The sequence below is a fragment of the Ornithorhynchus anatinus genome, chromosome 16 (assembly GCF_004115215.2).
Source record: "Ornithorhynchus anatinus isolate Pmale09 chromosome 16, mOrnAna1.pri.v4, whole genome shotgun sequence".
Taxonomy (NCBI): Eukaryota; Metazoa; Chordata; class Mammalia; order Monotremata; family Ornithorhynchidae; genus Ornithorhynchus; species Ornithorhynchus anatinus.
Genome location: NC_041743.1, coordinates 39,904,494 through 39,926,994, shown reverse-complemented (window position 1 = coordinate 39,926,994; position 22,501 = coordinate 39,904,494). Strand labels below are relative to the sequence as shown.

At 54.7% G+C, this 22,501-nt stretch overlaps 1 protein-coding gene across 3 annotated transcripts in view; it reads right to left on the bottom strand.

Moving 5' to 3' along the window:
- DLGAP3 (DLG associated protein 3) overlaps positions 1 to 22,501 on the bottom strand; it is a 51,573-nt gene that overhangs the window by 12,789 nt on the left and 16,283 nt on the right. For all 3 annotated transcript variants that reach the window (XM_029081524.1, XM_029081525.1, XM_029081526.2), the window contains exons 2-3: positions 11,416 to 11,505; positions 1,622 to 2,842 (exon numbers count right to left, since the gene is read on the bottom strand). In XM_029081524.1, coding sequence (XP_028937357.1) covers positions 1,622 to 2,776 — 1,155 coding nt within the window. In that variant the 5' untranslated portion in view covers positions 2,777 to 2,842; positions 11,416 to 11,505. The remainder of the gene's footprint in view (positions 1 to 1,621; positions 2,843 to 11,415; positions 11,506 to 22,501) is intronic.

Genomic DNA, 22,501 nt, shown 5'->3' with positions numbered 1-22,501 from the left:
GAAATCGGTGGACCATGAAACCAGCTGGGAACCGGGAACTCCCTGCCAGAACCTTAGCCCCGCCCCTCCCTCCCCTTGCCCGGGGGCCCCTGGCAAGAGGATGATAATGAGGCAGCTCCCAGGCCTCAGACTTCCAACAGGGGTTGGGAAGGGGGAGTTTGGATGGTGGAAAGCAAACACTCAGCACTTCAGAAAGCAGGGGGTAGGCCTGCCAATGGAGAAACTGAGGCACCAGGTGGAGAAGCAGCGGAGAGAAAGCGCAGGGGATCTGAGTCCCGGACTGAAACTACTCCTCTTAGTCCCCAGAGACTCCAAGAACAGATGCCCCAGGATCTGTCCCAGCCCCACCCCGGCCCCTCGGGCCCGGCCCCGCTTCCAGCAAGTCTGCAGCCGGATTCGGAGGAGCTTCGAGCTGGCTGAAGGATCAATCCGAAGCTGAGCAGTTAAGGGGACCCGGTAGCCCCCGAAAGCCGGAGGGGATGAACACGGAGGCCCCCCCAGAAAGCTGGAAGGTCGAATCTGGGAGTCCAGCCGAGGAGAACGGCTAAACCGGTGGGCGGGAGGTCGGGGGTCAGAGCAGAGGGGAATAAAAAGAGCAAGAAGGAAGCACGGGGCGGGGGAGCGGGCCGCGTGGGGGAAGGTGGTGGATTCGTTTCGGGGCTGTCAGAGCCCGGCCTCGAGCGGGGGAGTGGAGGTGGGCGCCCTTCTCCGTGCTGAGAGCAGAGTGAGGTGCGGGGGGAGGAGGAGAGAATCAGAGGGAGAGATCGGGGGGAGCCACGGCTTGGGCCCCTCCGGACGGGTCCAGCCCCTGCCTCTGAGGACAGTCACATCTGGAAGCGGCTGGGCTTCCTCCGCCCATTCCCGGGATCCCCGTCCGGAGCCCCCCTCAGCCGTCCACGACCCCCGGGCCCGGCCCCCCGACGGCCCCTCCCCGCCCACCCGGGCCCGGCCGGGCCTTCCGGAAGGCAGAACTCGGCAGCCCGCCGGCCTCCCCCCCCGAGAGCTGCCCGGTATAAACGGATGGTCAGCGAGGTCAGCGGTTGAGGGTGGGGCCGGGGGGCGGCCGGGGGTTTGACCGCTCGGAAGGCCGAGGCCCTGAGGTCAGATCACGGGGGTCTCAGGAGCTCCGACCCCACCCGTCCTCCGGCCGGGGGTGGCGGGGCAAGGGGAGGAATTCCGAGCCGCCGGGGAGGAGGGGTTCTCAGTGGCCGAGGGGACCGGGAGAACGGGAGGGAGGGAGTTGTCAGCGTCCGGAGCTGCAGATAACGTTGCTATTTGTTAAGCGCTTACTGTGTGCGGAGCACCGTTCTAAGCGCTGGGGGAGATACAGGATCATCAGGTGGTCCCACGTGAGGCTCACGGTCTCAATCCCCATCTGACAGACGAGGTAACCGAGGCCCAGAGAAGTGAAGTGACTCGCCCCCGGTCAGTCACACGGCTGACAAGTGGCCGGGCCGCCATTCGAACCCACGGCCTCCGACTCCCAAGCCCGGGCTCCTTCCACTGAGCCACGCTGCTTCTCTGCAGATCCGACCTTCACCCGCCCCCCCCCCCCCGGCCCCGCGGCCCACCTCCCCCCGGGGTCGTCCCTGAGCCTTCTCCGGCGGCCCCCGCCCCTCACCTGAAGGTAGTGGTAAGCCCCGTCCTTGCTCTTGGGGTCCGGCAGGCCGAGGGACTTGTCCGGCTCGGGCCCGGCCCCGGGGTAGGCCTCCCGGGCCTGGCTGACGGTCAGGGAGTGCCAGGAGCTCCGTTTGACGGTCTGGCCGTCCAGGGACAGGGACATCCCGGCGCAGGCCAGGCAGCGGCCCTCGCCGCCCCCGCCCTTGAGACTCTTCAAGGTCAGATCTCGGAAGGCACTGTCGGGCGGGTCCAGGCAGAAGGGCGGGGCCCCGGACTCGGCCCCGGGCCGCCCGGCCAGCAGGTAGCCGCTGTCGCTGTCCAGGTTGTCGTCGGAGCTCCACCAGCCCATCATCTTGGGCCGGTGCCGGCCCTCCGGCTTGCGGTCTTTGCTCTTGCTGCGTTTGCCGTGGCGGGACTGGTGGTGGTGGTGATGGTGGTGGTGGTGCTGGTGGTGGTGGTGGTGGTGGTAGCCGTCGGCGCCCCCGCCCCCGCCCCCGGCCCCGGCCCCGGCCCCGCCCCGGCCCTCCGCCTTGGTCCCGTTGTACTCCCGCTTGCCGGGGGCCTCCAGCGAGTGAGACTTGGCGAAGAGCCTCTGGACCGAGTGGACCAGGTGGCGGATCCGGCTGGGGCTCTCGCTCCGGGCCTCGGGGGCGGCGCCGGGCCCCCCGGCCGCCCCGGGGCCCCCGGCCGCCCCGGGCCCCCCGGCCCGCTGGTACTGGAGGGTGTGGAAGCCGTCGGGCTGCAGGGGCAGCTGCTTCTCGAACTGGTCCAGCAGGGTCGGGGGCAGGCGGGCGATCTTGCCCGGCTGGTGGGCCGCCGCCAGGGCCATGCAGTCGTCGCAGGCGTCGTAGGGGCCCGGGCCTTGGTGCGTCCTGGGGAAGGTGCTGCTGCCCGGCCCGCCGCCGCCGCCGCCGCCGCCGCCGCCCCCCGCGGCCTCGCTCGGCTCGGCGAGGCTCGGCCCGGCCCCGGGGGCTAGGCGCACCCCGGCCCGGGAGGAGTAATAGAGGTGGTCCAGGGAGCAGGGCTCCGAGGAGCCAAGGCGGTAGAGGGGGCGGGGGTCCGGCCCGACGGGCCCGAAGTCCAGGAGCCGGCCGCGGTCCTCCGGGAGGCAGTGGTAGGGGGGCTGGCTGGTGAGGTTGCCATGGTAACCCTTCATGGCGTCAGGGCCGGGGCCGGCCCCGTGGGCTCCTCCCGAGGTCGGGGACCGGGCCCGGGGGCCCACCTGTGGGAGCGAAGAGGTCAGATCTAGAGGGATGCTAAGAGCACGGTGACGATCGTGATGGGGATGATGGTCGTATTGGAAAAAAAAACCACCCCAGAGCCAAACACCTCCTCCCAGGAAGCCTTCCAAGATTGGCCGCCCCCTTCTCCTCCCTCCGTTCTGGGCCGTCTACGCCCAAGAGCCTTCTCACGCCCCTGTCCCTCTGCTACCCGGAAGATTTTTGTGGCCGAGAACCGGGGCGAACCGAGCTTCATTTCGGGGATGGTTTGGGGGTTCCCTCCGTCCGCCTGGCTTCCAGGACCCCAGCCCGGTGCCCTACAAGGCAGGAAGTACTCAGTAAAGACGACCGGTGAGGATGGAGATCGCGAAGACGAAAGATACCCGGGGCGGGGAGTGGGGGGGGGGGGGGGCCTGGACCATTTAAGGACATCCTCAACCACCGGCCGCGCCTCGGCTCAGCTCCGCGCTGACTGACATCCAATCGTTGTTCTGAAGTTGTCCGGGGAAATCCGGACAGAACCGTTACGGAAGAGATCGAGCCGGATGAACGAAAGACACTGGTCTTTCGGATTCGAAGTAGACACCGCCGGGGGTGAAATTCACCCGTGAGCGCGAGTGGGGCTGAAAAGGCCAATGCGAGATTCGCAGTCCCGGCCACGCTTTGGGCCCACGGAAAGTCTGCCCCTGGTCCGCGCTACCTTTAATGTCGCGTCTCGGGCTTCTGCTGAACTTTCTCAAGCGCTTAACACGGTGCACCGCTCCCCTTGGGCTCTCACTACTCTAGAGGCACACAGGTACCCGCCGCAACTGACACATCTCCGCCCTATGAATGTGCCTGTACGTTCTTCTTTGTATGGAGCTTCCATTCTCGTGTCTGTGTTTCTTTGTATGTTTGTGTGTCTGCGTCTCTGCTGCCTCCCTCAATAGTCTGGCAGCTCCAGAGGCACGGGATGTCTGGTTGTCTTCTCCTCGCTTCCCTGCGCGCACACAAACACACACATACGCACGCGTGCACACACGCACACGGTATGGACTGGTAGAGGACAATACATGCGGTGGACACTCGGGTACAGGCTGCTGACCTATTAACTGGCCACTCCGCCCACTACCCTGACCCCTTTTCCTCTAAAGGCTGCAGGTACCTGTCTGGTCTTTTTTCTACTTTTTGCTTCTGTATAAGGTCGATGCATGCGTCTCTATGTCCCCATTTTACAGAGGTGGGAGAGCTGAGGCCCCTAGAGGACAAGCCGCTGGCCCTAGGTCACCCAGCAAGTCGGCGGTGGTGCTCAGGAGGACTCAGGCACCCCGGCTCCCAGTGCAGCCCTCTTTCAACTTGACTGTGAATTTGCGGGAAGGGGAGGAAAGTAGAACAGAGTCCGGCCCACCCTCCCCAGCCCCCACCCACCCACGGATCCTTCGGTAGGATCCTCCCCAATCCCAGGGAGCCGAAAGAACCATGAGGCAGAAGGAAATGGCTGCCAAGAGCCAGCCTCTCCCTCCCTCCGGTCCTCCATCCACTCCTCCCTCCGGCTTTCCATCCTGTGCTCTCTCGGGCCCTCCATCCGGTGCTCCCTCTGGCCTTCCATCTACTCCTCCGTCTGATCAGTCCTCTCTCTGGCCCTCCGTCCAGTGCTCCCTCGGGCCTTCCGTCCGGTCTTCTCTCTGGCCTTCCGTCCAGTCCTCTCCCCTCTCCCACCCAACCCCGGGCCGTCCAGAAAGGGGGCAGGGCCGAGTTGGGTTTCCGGCAAGTCCACTGTTTCCCCCTCGTTAGGATCTGTCGGAGGGTTGGCTCCGTGATGCCTGTCAATGAGCAAATTACTTATTCTCCAGCACAGCTTGGCTAATTAGCAGTCATCGTTAGAGAGCTCGTTAGCATATCCGACAAGGCCGAGCCCATCCTGGGCGGCTGGAAGCTGCCGGCGAGGGGGAAGCAGAGGTGGCCCGGGTTGGGGGAGGAGGGAGGCCCGCCGGAGCTCCCCCCCGGGTCCCTCCCCCGGGCCACAGATGTGGTGGTCGTGGAAAGAGAATGACTCACCAGCCCCCACTGCTCCAAGATGGGCAAAGATGACCTTCCTCTCTGTGAAGGAAGTGGAGGAGATTTGGTCTCTGGCCCTCCGTCCAGTCCTTCCTTCCACCCTTAATTCTCCCACTTTCTCTCCTATCCCCAACCCTAGAGAAACAGCGTGGCGCAGTGGATAGAGCATGGGCCTGGGAGTCACAAGGTCATGGGTTTTAATCCTGGCTCTGCCACTTGTCTGCTGTGTGACTTTAGGAAATCATTTCACTTCTCTACGCCTCAGTTACCTCATCTGTAAAATGGGGATTGAGTCTGTGAGCCCCAAGTAGGACACAGGGACCGTGTCCAACCTGATTGCCTTGTATCTAGCCCAGCAATTAGAACAGTGCTTGGCACATAGTAAGCGCTTAACAAATACTATCATCATCATCATCATCATCATCAATCTGCGGAGGACAAACCGGCCTCAAACCAAGCATGGCAACAGACGACATGGAGCACAACGCGATGGCATCACACGCGACATTTGGCAGGAGTCTCTCCGAAGTCAACGGAACCTAGAGCCGTTCTCCAGTGGCAGCCAACCCCCTGGGCCCCAAATCCGAGGTGTACCTCCTCCCCAGGCCCCCAAAACTCGGGCACCACTTCCGAGCCGCGGAGCTCGGCGACAGGAGGCAGGGGCAGGTGATGACCCTCATATCCCTTTCCCCTAGTGACCCGGCCACGTATTTTGTTGAGAAAATTGAAAAATCTCCCCCGCTCCTCTCCAGTCCCTCCCTCCTCTTCTACCCTCTTCTACTCTCCCAATTTTCCCAGCAGTGTTTCAAGAAGAGCTCTCTCGCCTCCTTTCAAAATCTACTCCTTCCACCTTCGCCTTTGACCCCAACCCTTCATACCTTATCAAAACATTTGCCCCTGCCTTCGTCTCTCCCTGACCACCATCTTCAACTGTTCCCTCTCAGTGGCTTCTTCCCCACTGCTTTAAAACTGGTGCATGTCTCCCCTATCCTAAAAAATCCTCCCTTGACCCCACGGCTCCCTCCAGTTATCGACCCATCCCCCTCCTACCACTCCTCTCCAAACTCCTTGACAGAGTTGTCTACACCCGCTGTCTCTGAACTTACTGTGTGCAGAACACTGTAATAATAATAATAATAATGTTGATATTTGTTAAGCGCTTACTATGTGCAGAGCACTGTTCTGAGCGGTGGGGTAGATACAGGGTAATCGGGTTGTCCCACATGAGGCTCACAGTCTTAATCCCCACTTTACAGATCAGGTCACTGAGGCACAGAGAAGTTGAGTGACTTGCCCAAAGTCACACAGCTAAGTGGCAGAGCAGGGATTCGAACCCATGACCTCTGACTCCCAATCCCATGGTCTCTCCACTGAGCCACGCTGCTTCTCGTCAACTAGGATTTAGCACTTTGCTAAACACTGGGATAGATACAATGCAGTCAGATCAGGCTAGTCGAAGCTCCTGGGATCTTTTTCAACTCTGCAGCTTAGAGTTGGGAGGGAACAGTCAAAAAAGTACAACCCTCAGGAGCCATCTGACGGTCCCCTCTAGACTGTGAGCTCGTTGTGGGCAGGAATGTGTCTGTTGTTATATTATGCTCCCCCAAGCGCTTAGTGTAGCGCTTTGCACACAGTAAGCGCTCAATAAATACTACTGAATGAATAAATGAGTGAATGAACCTGCTCCCGGCCCCAGGGAAATGGAATCCTAAACTCGATGTAGGCAGGGAATGTGTCTGTTTATTGCTAGAGTATACTCTCCCAAGCGCTTAGTACAGTGCTCTTCACATAGTAAACACTCAATAAATATGATTGAATGAATGAATCCAAAGTCGAGAAGCAGCTCGACCTAGTGGATAGAGCATGGGCCTGGGTGTAGGAAGGACCCGGATTCTAATCCTTCTTCACCACTTCTCTGCTGTGTAACCTTGGATAAGTCACTTAACTTCTCTATACCTCATTCATTCATTCAGTAGTATTTATTGAGCGCTTACTATGTGCAGAGCACTGTACTAAGCACTTGGAATGTGCAAATCGGTAACAGATAGAGACAGTCCCTGCCCTTTGAAGGGCTTACAGTCTAATCGGGGGAGACGGACAGATAAGAACCTCAGTTACCTCATCTGTAAAATGGATATTAAAACTGTGACCCCCATGTAGGATATGGACTGCATCCAACCTGATTAGCTTGTATCTACCCCAGTGCTTAGTAAGTGCTTAAAAAATACAAACAAAAAACAACACAATTTTCTGGATCCAGTGTATCCCGATCCTAAGTGAAGTCTTCCCTCAATCTTTCCCGCTGCACTCGAAGTCAGAGAACCTTCTGGGAGCCACGAAGTGAAGCTGTTTCGCCCCAAATCCCTAAGTTCTAGGGCTCCCTCTGTGTTCTCTCTCTCTCTCTCTCCCTGGTCTCAGTTCCTTGGCTAATCAGGCCCCTAATTGGCTCATTGCCATTGCCTTAATGATGGCCATTTCTTGTCCCACACACTCTTCCGATAGTTCTATTCCTCGTCCCCTCTCCGCTAATGAGCTGGTGTTTTCTTTGGCATCTGTATCTCTAAACGGATCTGGCAGTCTGTTCCAGGCAGGAGTGACCAGCCTCCTCCAGAAAACCGGAGCCTCAGATCCTATGATCCCGTTACTCCAGCTCCTCCTGCCCCATAGATCTGTGGTCTGGCACGACCCCCACTCCCCAGGCCTCATCAACTCTCCTCTCCCTGCTCCCCGATCCTTCAGGCTCTCCCTTCTCCCTGCTCCCCCGGCCTCCGGCCTCTCCTTTGTCCCTGCTCCCCGGGCCTCCAGGTCCTCTCTTCTCCCGGCTCCCCTAGCCTCCAGCTCTCCCCTCTCACATAGGGACCAGCACACATTCAATCAATCAATCCTATTTATCGAAAGCTTACCGTGTATAGAGCATTGTACTGAGCTCTTGGGAGAGTACAGTATAACAATATACCATAACGAGCACAAAGACACACAGACACACACCCAAACATTCATACACTTACATAGAGACAAACATGCCAAGACACACACATGGACTCATATACTCACATAGGGATGCGTACGCACACCCACACATTCATACAGTTCACCTAGAGATGAACCCACCCACACCCCCTCACGCACCCACATAGGACACACGCACGCTCATGACATGGACCTACACACACGGACACACACACACGCACACTCACTTCATTGACGCTCTCCTCACGGAGAGCAGAAGCCTCCTGGAACGGCCCCCAGGGGAGGCAGCTGCTGACAGCTGCTCTCTGTCTTTCCTTCAAGGACAAGCCAGATGCTGGCAAGCCAGCCACTCCCCCCCACCCCACCCTGTGTCCCCCCCCTCCCATTTCCCCATCCCCCCTACCTCCGTCATGGAGCTCAAGGGCCTGTGAGATTTGCGGGGGACCCGGGAAGGGGGTCCGTCTGCTCTCCCTGATGAATGTCTGTCCCCCAACCCCCCCAGTGCCAATCCCCATTGCCCCACCGGTCACCCCAAGCCAGGGCCAGCCGGGGAGAATGCCTGTCGGTTCTCAGGGGCGGGAGCCGGGAAATGGGTTGAACATGCCCACGCATGCTCCAGCCCCTTCTCTGCCCGGTGCCTGCAGCAGGAGGGATCACTGTCAGACTTCAGGAAGAACTTCCCAACAGTCGGGAGCCCGAGATCAGCAGACGGTGGGTGCGGATGATGGGATTTCCTCTGGGGATTATCTCAGCCTGGACCCTTAGCCAAAGCTTTGCTGCCCCAACTAGTAAAGAATTCAAGACGAGGGAGGGGGAGAGAGAAAGAGAGACAGAGAGTCCAAGCCAGGCTGAGAGAAAGGGAGGACGGGATTCGGGGGGAGAGGGGGAGGCGGGGGGAGAGGGGGAAGGGAGGGTGGAAATGGAGAATTAAAGAGCCGGTATCTCCCAATGTTAAGGAAGCCAAATTGATTTAAATATTGAAAACACTTGAGTGTAAGTGAGTCAAAATAAGCGAGCAACACATCATTATGTGCCAGGCCCGCCTTTGTGCTGTGGAATTAGACGAATTAAACAAAGCCGAGCCGGCTGATTCGGGCCTGTAATTTGCTCATAAAGGCGCCTGCATGTAGCTGTCAGAGGCAGGCGGGAGCCGGGCGGTGCAGGGGAATAACCTCCGTGGGAATTGGGAGGAAGGAGAGGGGAGCCCGCAGGGACTAGAGAGGCGGGAGCCAGGATCTAGTGCTTAATAGCCGTGGAATGGTCGCTCCTCTGTGCGGGTCATTTTGTCTCTCCCCACCCGCGCCCCTCCTCCCAGGCAGTACTCCCCACTCATCCCATAGCAGTTCCAGTCATTTCTAGCCCTCAGGAATAAATCTCCATGGCTCTTCCACTCTGTGTATCTTCTTCCCACCCTGCTAACCGCCGAGAACCCCAAGGAGCTCCCGCCCTGGCAGACTACTGGACTCAGGGAGAAATAACATGATTTAGTGGATAGAGCACAGGCCTGGGAATCAGAAGGACCTGGGTTCTAATTCCAGCTCTGCCGCTGGCTTGCTGTGTGACTTTGGCAAGTCACTTCACTTCTCTGGACCTCAGTTCCCTCATCTGTGAAACGGGGATTAAGAGTGTGAGCCCTATGTAGGACAGGGACTGTAACCAATTGGATTCACCTGTATCTATCCCAGCTTTTAGAACGGTGCTTGGCACATAGTAAGCGCTTAACAAGTACCATAATAATAATTATTATTATTATCAGGGGTCGAGGAGATGTGTCTCCAGGCTGGGCTTCAGGCATCCAGCCATCCTGAACAAGAGAAAAATGTGTCACCCCTCCCGTTCTGAAGGACATCACGTGCAACAGTTGGCAGATGTCTACACGAAAAACTTTTGCTACTGCCTGCAGTCGCACCTGCAGTCGGAATTCGACTGAACGCCCCGGACAGCTCTCCTCGAAGACCGTTCTAATGGATGGCTTATTGTCTGCCCGCCATCTTTGTGAAAGACCATTTCATCCCCATCTTTGAGAAGGGCCACTCGACCGTCATCTTTATAAGGGCAGGTGCGACCACCCTATTTAAGAAGGGGCATGCAGTCACCATCTTAGTGAGTGGCTATGCAGTCTCCACCTACGAGGAGGGCTGCAGAGATGTCATCTTGGTGAGGGGGAAGTCTGCTGTTATCTTTAAAAATGATCACCCTGTCTGTCATATTTAAAAAATGGCCACCCCTGGCCGTGCACCTAAGAGAAGGGCTGCAGAACTATCAAATTTGTGAAGGGCAGGACAGCAGCCATTTTTTAAAACGACCACCCAGCCACCATCTCTGTGAAGGGCCATTCTGTCACTCCTTCCACGTAGTGTCCTGAAGCAGTTGCTCACCTCACTTACTGTGGGAAGCTAGACCTCTCTGTCCCTGAGGATAGAGGGTCTCCTAGGTGGAGAAGTGGGCAAACCTCTCTGGATAGGAGCCCCTGCATGTGGGGAGATTCAGTACAGGTGACTGATGGGGGAGGGGAAAAGGGCCGGCTGAGACCCAGGCCTTATGGGGAGTGGGGAAGGGGAATGAAGAAACGGGGAGGTGATGAAAGGCAAGGGGGTCACTGTGAGGAGAGAAGAAGGCCCGGGGACACACACACACACACCCCGACCCCCTCAGCCATTCTTCCCGGGAGCTCCAACATGGAGAGAGACTCTGATCTGGCAAACACAAGGAGCAGAACCTCCTGAGTCTCCCCGGGTCCCATCCTGAGGCTCTGAGTTCACTGGCTGCGCACCTCACCCAGCACCATAGGCCAGCAGAGTGGGGAGCCTGCAGGAGAACAGAAGCAGAATGCATCCGGAGAAGGAATTGGGAATCCGGTTGGGGAGAAGAACCACGGGGAGGTCATTGTCCCCACCACCCCATGGCCCCTGGGTGGATAGACAATTCAGTAACTATTCCTGACCAGTCCTCGACGACACTCTGTCCACGGCTACAGAGAGAAGAAGAGGGGGAGGGAGAGAGAAGGAAAGCGGGGAGGGGCGAAAGAGGAGAAGTGAATGATTGAGAGTGACAGGTACTGCCTGTCAGGGAGAGCGCAATCCGAGGAGTAGGTTGAGCGGGCCGGACAGAGAGACCCCAAGGGAGTTGGGTGGGAGGAGAGGAATGGATAGGGGTGAGGAGTGGGGCTGGAATGTAGAACAGGCTGGGTTTTCTAAAGAGATACCGTTAGGCAGTTTTCTTGGCTGGGCCGCACAAGTCCACAGCTCTGAAGGGAAAGAAAGAAGGGAAAGAACACATTTTTCCCTTGCTCAGATGGCCAGATGTCTGAAGCCCGGCCTGGGGACACAGCCCTTCGACCCCTGATAATTATTAGTATTATTATTATTATTGTATTTAAGTCTTACTATGTGAAGTACTGTTTGAACCGTTCCCAGGGCCCTCGGGTGACGGGGACAGGAACTAAGGGAGATGGAAGGCAAGGACAGGCAGGGATTGGTGGCCAAACACTGAGGGGAGAGACAATATCTATACCTTGCTTTCCCTCCTCCTCCAAGCCTCATCCCTCCTCTCCGACTCAGCCACTTACCTTCTAGGACCTTCCATTGTCCCAGTCATCGGCTTCCCTGGCTCAGCCCGGCCAGGAGCTCCCCTCCAGCAGTGCTGGAAACCCCCAATCCTGAAAGGGGGAAGAGCAGAGAGAGGAAGAAGGGGTAGAGAGAGGTGAGAAGAGGCAGTTCCCGGGCCAGCTCACACAGAAACTATAATATTCATTCATTCATTCAATCGTATTTATTGAGGGCTTACTGTGTGCAGAGCACTGTACTAAGCGCTTCGAAAAGTACAATACAGCAATAATAAGAATAGTAATAGTACTTGTTAAGCACTTACTATACGCCAAGCAGTGTACTGAGCGCTGGGGTAGATACAGGGTAATCAGGTTGTCCCACGTGGGGCTCACAGTCATCATCCCCATTTTACAGATGAGGGAACTGAGGCACCGAGAAGTTAAGTGACTTGCCCACAGTCACACAGCTGACAAGCGGAGGAGTCGGGATTTGAACCCATGACCTCTGACTCCCCAGCCCGAGCTCTTTCCACTGAGCCACCCACGTGGGACAACCTGACTACCTTGTATATACTTCAGTGTTTAGAACAGTGCTTGGCACGTAGTAAGCGCTTAACAAAAAACATTATTGTTATTATTATGGGGGCTGGGTCCTCCCTCCCCTCCAGCCTCCAGGTGGGGGACAACATCTTCAGAACAAAAACTGTTCCCTCCTCCCTCCCGCCCACCCCACCCTCTCCTTTCAGGGGCAGCTCTGGGGCAGAGGGGCACGGACTGAGCCCCGCTACCAACCCGGAATGGGGCAGATGAGGAGGAAAACAAACAGCAAGACTTATTTATGTGAATGTCTGTCTCCGCCCCCCCCGTCTGAAAATTCATTATAATAATAATAATGTTGGTATTTGTTAAGCGCTTACTATGTGCAGAGCACTGTTCTAAGCGCTGGGGTAGATACAGGGTAATCAGGTTGTCCCACGTGAGGCTCACAGTTAATCCCCATTTTACAGATGAGGGAACTGAGGCACAGAGAAATGAAGTGACTCGCCCACAGTCACACAGCTGACAAGTGGCCGAGACGGGATTCGAACCCATGACCTCCGACTGCCAAGCCCGGGCTCTTCCCACTGAGTCACGCCGCTTCTCTATGGGAAGGGAACGTGTGTGCCAACTCTGTTGTACTGCACTCTCCCAAAAGCTTAGTACAGTGCTCTGCACGTAGTAAGCGCTCAATAAATACCAATGATTGATAATGAATATTCAAATGAGGCGGAAGGGAGTCTAGAAACTCTGTTGTAGGGGAAGTGAGAACGTTATCCCAGGTCCTGAAAAGCAACTCCTGGCGTGGGCCCGAGGATTGCAACGGGAGGGATTTGGTCTGGACGATCCAGAGAATTGCCTTTCGGCAGGGAGGAAACGGATCAACCAATCAATTGATTGAGCTCCTACTGAGTGCTAACCACTCTGCTAAGTGCTTGGTAGCAAGACACTGGAATTTACAATCTAGCGGGAGATTCAGACGAAAGTTGTCGAGGGGGGCGAAATGGGCAAGAGCCGTTAGAAACCATCGAAAATCGAAAATCCACGTCTCGGCAGACAAGGGGAAGGACAAAGGGTCATTGGCGGGGGGCCTCTGAAGGTCATCTTGACCATTTCCCTATCTGAGGGAAGGCCCGAAGGTAGGCATTCTCCCCGTTGTGCAAAATCAACCACTTTATTGTAAGTTCCCTGTTGGTAGGGAGCGTGTCTAATAATAATAATAATGATAATGGTATTTTTAAGCGCTTACTATGTGCCAACCACTGGTCTAAGCGCTGGGATAGATACAAGGTAATCACGTTGTCCCACATGGGGCTCACAGTCTCAATCCCCATTTTACAGATGAGGTAACTGAGGCCCAGAGAAGTGACTTGCCCAAGGTCACTCAGCAGACAAGGAGTGGAGCTGGGATTAGAGCCCACGTCCTCTGACTCCCAAACCCGTGCTCTTTCCACCAAACCACGCTGCTTCTCAGCAGAGTCTTCCAGCTCTACTGGACTGTCCTCTTCCAAACGTTTAATACAGTGACTGATTGGTTGATTGACTGATTGAGGGTTCTCAGGTGGTTCTCCAGGGGGCCACTAAAGGGCCACACACCAGGGGCGAATGTCCCTGGAGAGGATTGGCTCTTTCCCCCCCATCCCCCTCGCCAATTATGGAAAAGGAACTCAGGGCATAAGGCTCTGCCATCCCCCTTCCACTGTCCCCAGGCTTCAGGAAACAGGTCTGAGTCTTGCAGGCCCGGAACAGCAACAATAATTGTTGGTTTGTTGTTGTTCTCGTTGAGAAGGACCTGGGTTCTACTCTTGGCTCCACTACTTCTCTGCTGTATGACCTTGGACAAGTCACTTAATTTCTCTGTGCCTCAGTTACCCCATCTGTAAAATGGGGATTAAGTCCTATTCCTTCCCACCCGATATTGGACAGGGGCTGTGCCCGACCTAATTAGCTTGTTTAGAAGTGCTGTGCTTAGCACCCCAGTGCTTAGAACAGTGTTTGGCACATAGTGAGCTTAACAAATGTCATTAAAAATAACAAAAAGAAACCCACCCCAACTTGCCCGAGGTCACAGAGCAGGCCAGCGGCCATGGAGGCCTCTCGCTCTGTCCACTGGGCTATGCTACTTCCCTAAAACCATAAGAAGGTGAAGCAGATACCAGCCAACTTATCCAACCCCCTGCCTCTGTAAAACCCGGCTGTAACAGACAAGATCTTCTTCTACGCTAATACATTTCCAGAAGAAGAGATTCCACACTCTGCTTTGGCCTAAAATGGCTTCTCCTTATGTCTAACCTCAATCCCACTCACTTCAGTTGCAGCTTCCCTTTCCTCATTCTAGCCTTAGTGGAGATGGAGCACCACAGATTCTCATAACCCTTCTTGAATTGAAAGCCAAGTTATCTCCCCTCGGCCTTCTTGCCTCCGAGCAAAGAGCCCTTCTTCCCTTTCCTCTCAGCACGACTTTCCAGCTCACATCTTGCCAGCGGCACTGTTCTTCCCTAAAACCACTTTTTAGCTGAGACTCTCTAAATTGGATACCGCATTGGATCTCCAACTCCTCCCAGGTCACTTCCACGATATCCGCAACAAACAAAAACTCCTCGCCTTTGGTTTTAAGGCACTCAATCAGCTCCACCCCACCTACTTTACCTCGCTGATCTCCTCCTATAACGCAGCCCACACATTGCTCCTCTAATGTCAATCTATTCACTCTTCCTCAATCTCACCACCGACCCTTTGTACACTCCTCTCTCTTGCCAAGTACTTCCTTCCCCTTCATATCCTACAGATGACCACTCTCTCCATCCTCAAAGTCCTCCTAAAATCACATCTTTTCCAAGAGGCTTTTCTGATTAACCCCTCTTTTCCCCACCGTAGTCGCCCTTCCCTTTGTTACCTAAATACTGGGATGGTCACCCCTTCAAGGACTTTGATACTCACCCTAGTCCCGGCCCCACCGCACTTACGTTCATCTCCTTATACTCTGCTGTTTCCCTTATCTGTAATTCATTTCAGTGTCTATCTTCCCCTGTAGATCCTAAACTCTTTGTGAGCAGGGATAGTCTCTGCCAACCGTACTGTACTGTCCTTTCCCAAGTAAAGTATTCTGCACACTGTAAGCCCTCGGTAAATACTATTGATTGATTGATTGACTCAGCATTACCAGGAACTGGAGGTGGGGGGGAGGATGATGAATTCCAGGAGTCGTTAACTAATTACCAGTTATTTTATTATGATTAATTAATCAAATCTAATCGGGAATTTAAAAAAAGAGCTTACTCAGGAATTACCCAATTTAGCACATATGGCACGATCCAGTAATTATTTCCTTAAAACTTAGGTTTGCTGAAAGCGTTGCCTGCCGCCTTTATTACTAATTTCTCCAGGAAAATGACTGGATAATTAGCACGGAATGTGTCATTGCCCAAAGCTCTTCCAAGTGAGGTCAGATGAAGGTTTGGGAAAAACGGAAATGATTTGGGATTTTTTTTTCAATATTTCCTTCCCCCAGGTCTGAGTGCTTCAAGACAGAACCCAGAGGAGAACCTTATAAGAAGCCAGTGATAAGGTAACCGGTTTCATCCACGCAACAGGGAAAGAGATCGCATCCCATCAGAGTCCTGAGAGCCTTGGAAAACCAATCACCCGGGCTGAAGCAGGAAGCAACGAGTGGGAGGCAGGAGGAAGAGAGGTGGAAAGGGAGAAGGAGGTGGAGAAAAGAAGAAGAGGAGGAGGCAGAAAAGGAGAGGGAGGAATCAGAGGATGAGGAGGGGGAAGAAGATAAGGCAGAAAAGGAGAAGAAGAAAGAGGAGGGGGAGTAGGAAAAAGGGAAAGACAAAAAAGGAAGATGAGGAGGAAGAAAAGAAGCAGCAAGGGAAGAACAGAAGGGAGAGAAATAACTGGAGAAAGAAGAGGAGGAGAAGGAAAAAGAGAAGGTTAAGACAAAAAAAGATAGTGGAGGAAGAGAGGGAAAAAATAAGAAAACAGAAAAGGAAGAGGAAGCATAAGAAATAAGAGACAAAGGAGGAGAAGGAAGTGGAGGGTAGAATAAGATGAAGAAAAGGAAGAAGAGATGAAGGAAGGGTTGATAACAATAATAACAGTGGTATTTGTGAAGCACTTATTATGTGCCAGGCACGGCATTAAGCACTGAGGTAGATACAAGCAAATGGGGTTGGACACAGTTCTTGTCCTACATAGGGCTCATTTTACAGATGAGTTAACTGAGGCACAGAGAGGTTCATTCACTCATTCAATCATATTTATTGAGTGCTTGCTGTGTGCAAAGCACTGGACTCAGCTCTTTGGAGAGGACAATACAACAATAAAACAGACACATTCCCTGCCCACAACGAGCTCAGAAGGTCACACAGCAGGCAGGTGGTAGAGTCAGGATTAGAACCTAGGTCCTTCTGACTCCCAAGCCTGTGCTCTCTCCACTAGGCCACGTTGGGGATAGAATCCTATCAGGCTTGGATCCCAGATCTGGGAGAGCTAATGGGCACCTAAACCAAACTGGGTCCAACAGGGTGGGTGGGTCCCTGAGGAGGGGGAAGGGAACAGGGATTGATGAAAGAGGAAAAGGGACCCAGGGTAGAGGCGTGACCAAGGTTGAACCAGCACTGTGAGAAGGGGCTCACGGCGGCAGAAGTTACTACGGGATGTGGTCTCGGTACAGAGGCTTGCTTGTGTCATACTTTTGTATTTTTCCAAAGCCTCTTTACAACACTGATCTTATTTTATCTTCCCAACATCACTGTGAGACGAGGAGCACAGGGATCTTATCCCCATTTTACAGATGAGGAAATGGAGTTACAATGAGGCAAAAAGTGACCTGCCCAAGGTTCATGCAGCAGGTGACAGATCTGGAACTTGAACCCCAGCGTCCCGGGTCCCGGGCCTGTGCTCTTGCCACTGAGGTGGGATTTGCGGGTGGGGGGGGGGAAGGAGGGGAGGGAGGGAGCACTGGCCAGACACAGTAGACCAAGGGTCTGGGACTCAGGAGGATCCGGGTTCTAATCCCGGTTCCACCACTTGTCTGTTGAGTGACCTTGGGCAATCACTTCACTTCTCTGTGCCTCAGTTCCCTCATCTGTAAAATGGGGGTGAAGACTGTGAGTCCCATGTGGGACAGGAACTGTGTCCAACCTGATTATCTTGAATCAACCCCCGTGCTTAGAACAGCGCCTGGCACATAGGAAGCCCTTTTTAAAAAAAAAATGGCCAGGCCCGGCCCTGTCCCCGGGTTGGGCGGAGGGAGGAGAGACAGGATTGGGGGAAGGGCAGAGGAAGGGGATCTCTGAGAACAGGTTTGGGTTGAAATCTTCAAGAGACTCCCCTCCCCCCATTTCATTTTCAGAAATGGAGTCTCTTTCTCTCTTTCACACACACACACGCACACACCTCCGGTCTAATCCCTCCCCATCCCTGTCTTCCTCACTGGCCTTCCCTCCCTCCCTCCAGTTTCGCTCCGATCTGAACTCAGTGGAAGAGCAAATCGGCTGAATCAGCAGTTCCCCACTGCAGGCTTGTTCGCCTCCCCTTGGGCTAGCTCTAGGGTAGGGAGAGGGGCTGTAGGGGATGGGAAAGAACTCCAGCTGCAGGGAATCTGCCCCCCCCCAACCCATACACACCATCCCCATCCCATTCCCCATTCCCTCCTTCTATTCCCAGCTTCTAGAAGTCCCTCCCCATTGTCCTCTTCTCCATGGCCTCCTCCTGAATGAAGGTTTAGGGCAGAGCTGATGTTTAGTGACCATCCCTTCATCCCCAAAAGGACCCATAACCCATCCCTGGGATTACTGGAGATGAAAGACCCAGACGTCCGGGCAGGATAGCAGAACGAAAAGGGTCAGATCAACCCAAACTCTGCAAGAGGGTACTTTCCCTTCCACCCCTCTGAGCAGCCGACTTTGATTATCCCTTTCCCGGGCCGCCGAGGGCCCTGAAGGCCAGAGTGGGGGAAGGTCACAGCTCTGGTCAGCAACAGGGGGGGAAAGAGAGAGTCCGTCCCGCAATGCAGCACGGCTTTTAACGAGCCATTTGACTCCGGACTCATTAACATTCCGAGGGAGAGAGGACGAAAGAGGCGGCCAGAGAGGAGGGGTCAGCTCTCCCCTCCCCTGCCCCACCCTCCACTCGTAGTGCAGGCGGAGCCGGCCGGGAGGCCGGGAGGATGGAGGCAGCTGGAATCACCTCTGCGAGGGCCCTACCCTGCTATAGACCCCCCAAGAGGGGAACCCCCAACCCAGTGTCCCCTGGAGTCAATGTCCCAGCAGGGTGAAAACGGGGCCGTTCTCAGAGACTATGTCTCCAGGACCAAGCTCAACTCCACAGAAGGCCCAATGGCACCTAGCTGCCTGCCCTTTGGCAGGGGCCTCGGGGCTCTTTTTTTAATGGTATTTGTTAAGCGTTCACTCTACGCTACTGTACTAAGCACTGGAGTAGATACAAGATAATCAGGTTGGACACAGTTCCTGTCCCTGTCTTAATCCCCATTTTTACCGATGAAGTAACTGAGACGCAGAGAAGTTAAGTGATTTGTGCAAGGTCACACAGCAGACAAGTGGTGGACCTGGGATTAGAACCCAGGTCCTCTGACTCCCAGGCCCGTGCCCTTTCCACTAGGCCATGCCGCTCTGCTCGGTTAGTTCCAACCACCGTGATATTCCAGGCCACTGGAGGGGCAGGAGGAGCCGGGACTGAGGGTGGGTGGGACGTTTCCACATTAAATAAGATGCAGATGTGATACAACACAAGCAAATAAATCTCAGATTTGTCTTTTTTATGGTCAACCTCAGACGCTTTTTGCAACCGGATTGGAGTGAGTGGAATCTTTCTTCGGCAAAATCTACCTTGGGATTCTGGCCTTCAGGGCCCCCTCTTTTCTCCCAGGAGCCCGGCCACGGCACCTCTAGCAGGGCTTGGAGAGAGGTGACTCATCCCCGCCCCCCACCCCATCTCAGTTCCAAAATCCCGAGGTAAATTCCGAGCTCCGAGTTCCTTCCACCTCAAGCCTTGCTCAGGTCCTGAGATGTTTCTAAGTCTCCGCTCTCCGAGATCAGCAGAAAGAGCAACGTGGCGGGAGAGCCGGATGGGAGCGGGCCTGGTGCGGGAGAGGGAAGAGGAGAGAGGAAAGGGAGGGAGCGCTCCAGGGAAAGACTTAGAAGAGAGGAGGGAGGCCAGATCCTCTCAGCGGGCCGGCTCGAAAGACAAGGGCTGACAGCTCTGATCAGAGAACCAGCTCTGAGGGGAGAAGGAAGAGCGACAAGAACAGACTGAGAGGGAGAGAGGAGGAAATGGAGGTTGGGAGTGTGTGGGGAGGGGTGTGGGTGGAATGCACAGAGGAACAGAGACAGCGGGGGACAGAGACAGAGAGATGACAGAGATGATGCTATTAATTACCCAGATATTTGAGGAATCCACCTTGAGGTGGTGTAGTCTAATGGGAAGAGCCTGGAACTGGGAGTCAGGGTTCTAGTTCTGGCTAGAAATCACAATTTCTCCGTGCTTCAGTCCCCTCATCCGTAAATTGGGGTGAAAACCTTTCCCTTTCAGACTGCGATCCCTGTGTTGGATAGGGGCTGTCTGATCTGAATATCTTGTCTGCGCCACCACATCTGGCTCATAGTAAGCACCTAATAAATATAACCACTAATGGCATTTTTTAAACCAAATAAAAATCTTCCACTGGTCATTTGGAGTTGAAGTTGGTAGGCTAAAGTATCTGGATAATTTGTATTCATGGGCAAAACCATTAAAGCAAACAGAACAAAGATATGAAGAGAGACAGAGAAGCAGCATGGCCTAATGGAAAGAGCACAGACCTGCGAGTCAGAGGACCTGAGTTCTTATCCCAGCTCTGCCACTTGTCTGCTGGGTGACCTTGGGCAGGTCAGTTAACTTCTCATTTACCACATCAAAATGGGGGTTAAGACTGTCAAGCCCCATCTGGGACATGGACTGTATTCAACCTGATTAGCTTGTATCTACCCCATTGCTTAGTCCTGGAACATAGTAACCGTTTAACAAACACCATAAAAAAAAGACAGACACCCACAAAGACAGAAATATAGCAGCAGAGGCTGAAAGGAATTAGCCCAGCAAACAGGGGAGTGGAAGGAAAATACCCTTTCCAGGATTCCTCCCCTTCTTCCCCGTCCACTCCTCCAACTCCTTCCTCCCCCACCTCTCCTTCTCTCCCTGCCAAGACCCTTGGGCCTAGGAACCGGGACCTAGAAGTGAGCAGAAAAGCCAAATCTTTGCCAATAAATCCATTCCCCCTTCAGCTGGGCCAGGGAGGGCGGGAGAGATGGCATTGCAGAGAGCAGCGACTAATTAATTCCAGCGGCTAGAAATCCATAGCGGAGCCCCGTGCCCCTCCTGCCGCACCACGCCGGGGGAGCTGATGGGAAATCAAAAGTCCTCGTTAAAGGGAGAGCCGTGCCGGGAGACAGCGGGCAGGCGGGAGGGAGAGCGAGGAGGGGGCTGGAGACGGGGGAAGGGATAGAGCCCGAGCTGAGCACTCTGCCCCTGCCCCTCCCATCTCCAGCTCTCACCAGGTGCGAATACATCAAGGCCAAACAGGCCTTTTTCCAGATTGGGCCAGCCGGCAACGACAGCCAGGAGTGAAAGAGCGTGGCCCGAGGCCTTCAGCGGAAAGTGATCAAAGTGCCGGTCCTGTCCACGTCACTTGCTACTTCTTAGAATCTATGGACTCCGGGCCTGGTCCTCTTGGAGCACATGAGCACCCCAAAAGCAGCAAGTTTTGTCTGTAAAAGTCTCCATGGCTACCCAGGCTGGAAAGATAGCTGGCAGTCTCACAAGGAATGATCTTACCTCCTCCCACCTCTTTCTCGCTGAGCCTTTGTAGCTCTCTCTCTCTCTCTCTCTCTCTCTCTCTCTCTCTCTCTCTCTCTCTCTCTCTCTCTCTCCTCACCTTGGTAAGCACAGTTTCCCAGCCCATCCACAGTCGTGGAAGGCTGGGGAGGACTTGAGATTCGGGCATGAGAGTCGTACTCAGCGGAGCAGTGGGGGTGAGTGCAGCCATGAAGTCACCCAGTGGTTTCACATGATCGACAGACAGGGTCTCCATTCAGAGTGGGGGCGGTGGATAGGAGATGAGGTGACTTCTGCTCCTCCAGCCCCCCTCCCTCACTTTCTGACTGGACTTTCTGGGGAAGAATTTTGGATTCAATATAGGCCTAGACACGGTTGAAAGTTGGAGCTTAGCAGCTTCCACTTCCTTCTTACCCACCCCCGCAATGGGCACAGAGCACTGTCCCCTCTGGGAAAACCCTGGACTTAACTGATTTTCCCTGGAAAGGGAGAAATCTGGGGGATAGAGCACCCAGACTAAACCCTCCCTCTCTCCTTGCCATTTGAGGGTTTTCCTTCTCCTTTGTTGAGATTAAATCTCTCTTCTCCCCAGTATAGATCCTATTCTCTCCCACTCCTGCCCCAAAACTGTCTTTCCATCATTTCTCCCAATTACCGGTCCAGTTGTTGCCTTTCCCAGGCCTTCTCCAATGGAATCCTTACAATCCTCCAACTGAGTGGGCCTTTCCAGCGATCGCCCTATCCATTCCCCAGGCTACATTCCTTGCCGTCCACTCCCGCCCTCCACCCCAACCCAGACAAAAAGTGTTTCTGCTGCTCAGGAAGATCCTCGAGAAGGGAACCCCACAACCTTCATTCCCCTACACACACATAAGTGCATTTGCACACACTGCCCCACCCACCTCAACATGCACACACACTCACTTCCACACCAAGTCCACAGCACCTAAATCTCTGGCACAGAGAGCCCTCTCATTGCCTTTTCCTTCCGGGGGAGAGAATTATGGCTCTCGGCTCTAACCCCAGCTCTGCTTCCCCATCCAGCCTGCTCAGAAACTTGGCTCACGGCTTCATTAGGCCCATAAGTCATCTCGGGAGGAGATGGCCTCCTTCTCACAATCCCCTCCGCCCCACACAATCCTCCCAGAGAGAAGGCTCTTCATCAAAGGGAGCAGCTTGTCTAGTCGCCTAGGGAGCCCCAGCCGGGCTCCTCTCTCCCGGCTCTTCCTGCCTGAGTGCCCCACTCTGACCAGCCTGAACCTCAGATGTCCGGGGCTCTGGCTCTGTGTCCTTTGCTCTTTTAGTCCTCCATACAAAATACAAGAAAACTCAAAAATAAGCTCACCTTTTCTGGCCCTGAGCCCCTGCTTTAGGCCAGGAACAGCCTCCCTGTTTCTGTACCCCACATTCTCTACCTCTCCTCCTTTACATCCAACCCAAGCCCTCTTCCCCCAGGAAGCCTGCCTACATTAAGCTCCACCCCTGCACTGACTGTCCAACCCAGCTGCCAATTCATAACCCACTGTTCCTCTTCCAAATCTCCTGCACTGTATTAAGCATTGGAGGGAGTACAACAGAGTTGGTAGAGACGGTCTCTGTCCACAAGGACCTGTTGGAAGAACCACAATAGAGCTAGTTTTCCCTCAGTCTCCTATGGAATCTCATCGCAGAGTTTTCTCTCCATTTTAAAGGTGCAGAAACTGAAGCCCAAAGAGTCAGTGACTTGCCCTGT